At 32.3% G+C, this 5,855-nt stretch overlaps 1 protein-coding gene across 6 annotated transcripts; it reads left to right on the top strand.

The window, feature by feature from the left end:
- On the top strand, positions 450 to 4,947 carry LOC107619393. 6 transcript variants are annotated; one of them, XM_016321676.2, is made up of 8 exons: positions 451 to 718; positions 1,082 to 1,206; positions 1,575 to 1,645; positions 1,746 to 1,776; positions 1,930 to 2,044; positions 2,537 to 2,755; positions 4,249 to 4,294; positions 4,735 to 4,947. In XM_016321676.2, exons 5-8 carry the CDS (start codon positions 1,949 to 1,951, stop codon positions 4,761 to 4,763), a joined length of 390 nt encoding a protein of 129 aa, XP_016177162.2. In that variant the 5' UTR covers positions 451 to 718; positions 1,082 to 1,206; positions 1,575 to 1,645; positions 1,746 to 1,776; positions 1,930 to 1,948; the 3' UTR covers positions 4,764 to 4,947. The 6 variants fall into 6 exon arrangements, 5 of the variants coding, with proteins under 5 accessions (XP_020966514.1, XP_016177162.2, XP_020966513.1 ...); XM_021110855.1 differs by having other exon boundaries at positions 450 to 670; positions 1,746 to 2,044; XM_021110854.1 differs by having other exon boundaries at positions 1,746 to 2,044.

Raw genomic sequence — 5,855 nt, 5'->3', positions numbered from 1 at the left:
ATACCAAGTATATGTGACATTGCCTTCAAGTTCTCTACATCTTTTGAATTGCATGTTTTGGCCACCATGCGATTTAAAGCATTTCATTATGATTAGGCAATAGTGTATTATCAATGCATTTTTTGTTAGGTGATGCTTGTTTACACTACTAGAAAACTAGTTATTACAGACGGATATTTCCGACGGATTTTATCCCACGGAAATACAAACGGAATTTTTGGAGAAATTTTTTGTCGAAAAACAAAAAAAATGAATTAGCATAAATTACAGACGAAAAGAAATCCGTCGATAATTCTGTCAAAAAAATTAATTTTTTTGTGTGGAAAATGATTATAGACAGAAAATCCATCTGTAATTAAATGGACAAAAATACTAATTTTATTAAATTATTACAGACGGATTTTTCCGTCCGTAATTTAAAATTTTCCGTCAATAATATTTAGTTAAACCTAGCATCTACTCGAACTCCACTCACAACACACAAATCAAAGAAGCCTAGCTTAACTTCAAATCGAAGAACTCCCTTGGCTAAACCTAGCTTTCCCCTCTCCGTCAACGGGCTCCTTCTTTTCTCTGCCGCTAACGGAATCAACCCGCGAAGCTGATAGAATGGCCAACCTTGTTAGGTTCAGCTCCTCCGTCCCCTCCCCCGTCGCTAAGGACACCCGCGGTTGGCTCCTCGACTCTATCTCGCTAGCTCGAGCTTCTGGCATTTTAGGTTATTCTTTTTCCCCTCTAACTTCGGTGTTTCTCATCATTGCCTTTTAGTTAGAGATCGGTATGTCAAATTGTATCATGATTAGCATGTTTATAATGTGATTATGCGATGGAGCAGAGTCAAATTGAAATTGAGAATTTTTGGGTGGATTAATTTGGTGTCTCGTTCATTTCGAGAATAGTTTGCATTTTAGCTTTGTTTTTTTAATGAGGATTTTGCATTCTTGTTATGGATCTGTTTTCTAGTGTTTAGTGGATTTGTTGATGTATTTGAGTGTTTTAACGGAGACTTAGATGTACGATGTGATTCTATGTTTTGTGGCCATTAGAATTTGAAAGGGAAATGGTGGTTGGTTCTCTGCAGGTGGAGCTCTCACTTGTGCTTCAGTTCATATAGGAGAGATTCGGCCTGGCAGGTTGAGAGGGAATCATAAGCATCATGATTGCAACGAGACATTTGTCCTTTGGGGTGCCCTAACCAAATTTAGGGTAAGCTTTATGGGATTCTATATTTCTATTATTTTATTAACATATATTTGTACTTCATATGTCTTGAGATATTTCTCACTATTTATTGTTAAGTATAGCAACTCTTGCAGAGAGTAAAGGTGTTTTAACAGCATGATGTAATTAATTATTAGTTGCAATCGCAATTCTAAAAAATCGATGAGGCTGCCATAGTTCCATTACTCTGGGTTGAAAAGTATTTCATCTGACACAATTTGTTGGATTAGCTGTGAAAATTTTGTATATTGAGTTTAGTTGACATAAGACAGAAGTTAATAGGTCCTTTGTTGGATCCATTATGCATTGCTGCAGTTACACTGATATATAAAGTCTGATTCTTTAAATTGCAGCTCTAAATACAAGTGGTCTTGACAAATTTCTTAAATCAATAGGAAGAAATCCCTCATATGTTGATTTGGAGGTGAGTTAATATTCAGGACATGTCTTGTAGCTTATTTCTCCTCATTAAACCAAATTTTGTTGCTTTATTCTAATTATTTGAATGTGTTCTTGTTTGACAGTTGACTGAACAAAAATTGACAAGAAAGGAAGGTATAAGATTTTCTTGTTTGAGGTTACTTGCTAAGATTAAAACCTCGTTATCTTTCACTTAAAATTTCTGAAGGTTTTGATAAATTTTACCATCAATAGAAGCAGGAGGCTAATCTAATTCAATTTGCTCTTATTGACATGATTTTTAAAAAGAACTAACCCAGAGAAATCTATGGAAGAGTTTCGACCAGCTAGTCAAAAACTTGGTGATGGCATGGGTGTAAAGTCTTTAATGCAAAGCACGGGACTTGGAATGATTTCTGGCCAAGTAGTTTCTGCTTTTAATTATGAGTGTTTCTTAATCTAGTTTTAGGTTCTAAGCATTTTTAGGGGCTAATAGTTTCTTCTATTTATGTCCATATAGAACAATTCAATGTATCAAATCTCCAAAGTCAATGACTCATTTATAATTGAATTTGGTATAATAAAGCTGATTCACTTCTTCTAACATTATATGATGTCTTAATTTTTTTATAATTTTTTACCTCTCCTCTGGCTAATGCTTATCTTGTTTCTCTATTGAAAATTAAGTATAAAATGCATGGCTGAGTCATTCTGTGTACTTGAAAAGGGTTATCATTCTGTGTACTTAGCCAATAAATAAACCGTTATCATTCTGTGTTGTGTTCTACCTCTTTTAGTACATTAATAAATCAATGTAATTGGAGAGAGTATTAAAGTATTTTTGTTTTCTAATCTGTGGATTCTTGTCTTTTTACTATGAAGAATAAATGTTATTCTGTTTGGATACGTAATGCAGGTCTTGGTAGGTCAAATGTATTACAGTGGTTATGGTGTTCCCAATTCTATGGGTTGGGGTGAGGCACCAATTCTGCCTTTTGTTACTACTGAGGACCAGAAAACTGCCATGGCCAAGGCTTCTGAGGCATATGCCTTTCTCAAGAGATGTCCTTCACTGACACTGGGTTCCATGTTGGAGGAGATTGCTGCTATTCTTCCTGGCCATGAATTTGCTTCTATGAGTGACATTCAGTTAAACTCTTCATCGTCATCATCATATTAATTTTTTCTACTCATTCTAATGTTTTCCTTTTGTACTTTTGAAAGGGATATTTTGCATGCCCCTTTTGCTACATGAATTCATATGGCTTTGAATTAATTACGATGCTTCTTATTATTGGTAATTAAGGAAATGAAACGAGACTTGTAAAATTTGAGAAAGTTTTAGTCTTCAATTAGGCATTGTATTTTGTTGTATTTATTTGGTTGACTTTTGCCATTATGCCCTGCTTTTTGCGCCTAAAATTTCTGCTTTGATTCTTGTCTTTGGTTGCTTTTGAGAAAATGTGTTGTTTCAAGGTAGCTTAGATTGTTTAAAAGTTGCTAGCTTTTCCTGCACAGGAATCAATATCAAAATGTACAAAGAAAAATGAATATTGTCCTGGTGCTTTCTAAAGGATAATTCAACCTTTTTCCTTCATAGTACATAATTTTCTCTTAATACTACTATAGCAATAAAGCTATTTTCATTCAGTTGAGATTTATGTAATGTTAAAGAAACTGGGTTAATGGAAATAATAATAATAATAATAATAATAATAATAATAATAATAATAATAATAATAATAATAATAATAATAATGGAATGGTGGAAAGTGTTAATGTGAATGTTAATGGTGGAGGTGGGAATTTGAAGACTTTAAGTCTTTCAATGAGTCCTGGTTGTTCATCTACTTCTTAATCATCATCAAGCCATGTAAGTGTTTCAACAACTCATAATCATAATCAGATCTCAGCAGGTTCTTCTTCAAATTCTTGCAAGGCCATGGTGGAAGTTGCAAAGAATAATAAGAGAGGACACAACAATAGTAGTAAGTAAACTGTTCATAGGAAATCCATTGAGACATTTGGTCAAAGAACTTCACAGTAGAGAGGTGTCACAAGGTTAGTCAAATTTTTCACTTTCACTTTCATTTCATTATTAATTTTATCAACTATTTAAAACATACTTTTATTTTGCTTTTTTGTTCTTTATTTTATTTTTTGCCTTTTTATTTAAATATATATATTTTTTAACATTTTTTCCTTTTGAGTTTCTTCTATTAGGCATAGATGGACCGGTAGATATAAAGCACATTTGTGGGATAATAGTTGCAAAAAAGAAGGGCAAACTAGGAAAGGAAGACAAGGTAATTAGTGAAAAAAATAAAATAAAATAAAAAACTATATATTCTTCATTTTTTGACATTTTAAAATTTATTTGTTTGGATTTCTTCATTATTTTTTTCCCTTTTGCAAATATTTTTTGATCCAATTTATGTTGGTTGTGCAATTGGGAATGTGATAAGGATACTCTTAGAGAGGGCAAGCATGTTTTTGGTGTTGCTCACATTTTTGCATCATTCAATGACACCTTTATTGTGAGTAAACTATGTTCATCTTTTCTCCTTGTTCTTATTTTATTTGAATTTACTGAATCGATGGTTTTGATCGGGTGATTTCTCATTGCAGCATGTGACTAATTTGTCTAGAAAGGAAACCCTTGTCCCCATCACTGGTAAGTGTGTTTCTCTTTCCATTGCATTAAGCTATAAACAAAGATTCTTATTACATGGATACTTTATTCTATAACAGTTCTATAATCAATTTTAATTTTTTTGGGGTATTTGAAACTCCTGCCGTATATTTTTTACTTTTTCCAAAATTATGATTGGACTGAATGGTTGATGATCTATTTTATGAAATTGTTTCAAAATACTAAAAATATTTATTTCTGTGATAAAAGAGTAGAAATAGGATTATATAGGAAGCTAAAACTACTAGTGGATAAGTTTTCACCAAAAGAACAACAAAGATAAAGAAAAACAGAAAATGAAAATCCCCATATAAAACAAGATACTGATACAATGTAGTAGTTTATGATGAATCCAATATTTTTAATTAATTTCTGTCCTCTACATATGCAGTCTCCTGTGAAAATGGTACCCACTAGCATGGCCAAAAAATTTGCTGGCGTAAATGTATGATGGAAATGATATGACATTTGGGATATCATCAAGAATGGCTGGCCTTGTTTTAATCACTCTATGTATTTATGTAAAAATTTCACAATGAAATTTTGATAATTAACTTGGCACTATTGTCTTTGTTCTTGATACATTGTAAAAACCAAAAAATTTCAATGAAAATTTGATAATTAACTTGGTACTATTGTCTTTGTTCTTGATACATTGTAAAAACTAAACATCATGTTTGGTTTTATTGCTAATATCAAATACTGGTTATTTTGAAATACTATGAATGTTTAGATACAAGTTAGATAAAAATTAGATGAAATTTTGTATTCATTAAATTTATATTTATTTTGTATGAAAACTTGTTTATTTTGCAATAGAAAAATCTAAAAAAAATGTTTTCTTATTGATGGATTTACAGACGGATTTTCCGTCTGTATTTAGAGTTTGGAATGCTTTCAAGGCTCCAATTTCTGACAAAAAATCTGTCGGAGAATCCGTCTGTAATTACCGACGGAAAATCCGTCGGAAAGTTCGTCGTCCTCGGGATATCGATGGAGAATTTACAGAGGGAAAATCCGTCGGTAACTGGTAAAAATTCGTCGGTAATTTTTTGACGGAAAAAATCCATCGGTAAATAATTTCCGACGAGGTTTTTACAGAGGGACAAAATCCGTCTGTAATTTCGTCGGTAACCAAAAATCCGTCTGTAATAAAGACTAAATCTATCTGTAAATCTGTCTGTATTAATCCATTTTCTAGTTGTGTTATGATTGATCTTTATTAACATCACCTATTTCATGCGTTGAGATTTGTGGAATTGTGAAATTGGATCGAAAGCTTACCTAGTGACATATTTTTTAGCTTTGTAAAGCTTTGTGGACCATGCTTGCTATGTGATTGATTTTCACTTTTATCTTCTTTTACCTAAGTTCCATAGCATCCATGTGTTCCACCTCTATGTCACTTAGGTGTTGCAAACAAACTTAAAAATGTGTGAGCTCTATATTTTATTTGGTTCATTAAGTTACCTTGCACATCAATCAATGTCCATTCATTATCCAATTTCACAATTGCTTGATTTTCGCTTGAGTGCTTTCATGC

This window comes from Arachis ipaensis, chromosome B09, assembly GCF_000816755.2.
Source record: "Arachis ipaensis cultivar K30076 chromosome B09, Araip1.1, whole genome shotgun sequence".
Classification (NCBI taxonomy): Eukaryota; Viridiplantae; Streptophyta; class Magnoliopsida; order Fabales; family Fabaceae; genus Arachis; species Arachis ipaensis.
This window is presented reverse-complemented; position numbering and strand designations above follow the sequence as displayed.

What these genes read in the sequence shown, in the direction of transcription:
- LOC107619393 (XM_021110855.1), top strand. Translation starts at nt 1,949, where the DNA reads ATGGAAGAGTTTCGACCAGCTAGTCAAAAACTTGGTGATGGCATGGGT. An exon ending in TTGGAATGATTTCTGGCCAA is followed by an intron (nt 2,045 to 2,536) that starts GTAGTTTCTGCT and finishes TACGTAATGCAG; the next exon opens with GTCTTGGTAGGTCAAATGTA. An exon ending in CTGGCCATGAATTTGCTTCT is followed by an intron (nt 2,756 to 4,248) that starts ATGAGTGACATT and finishes TTCTCATTGCAG; the next exon opens with CATGTGACTAATTTGTCTAG.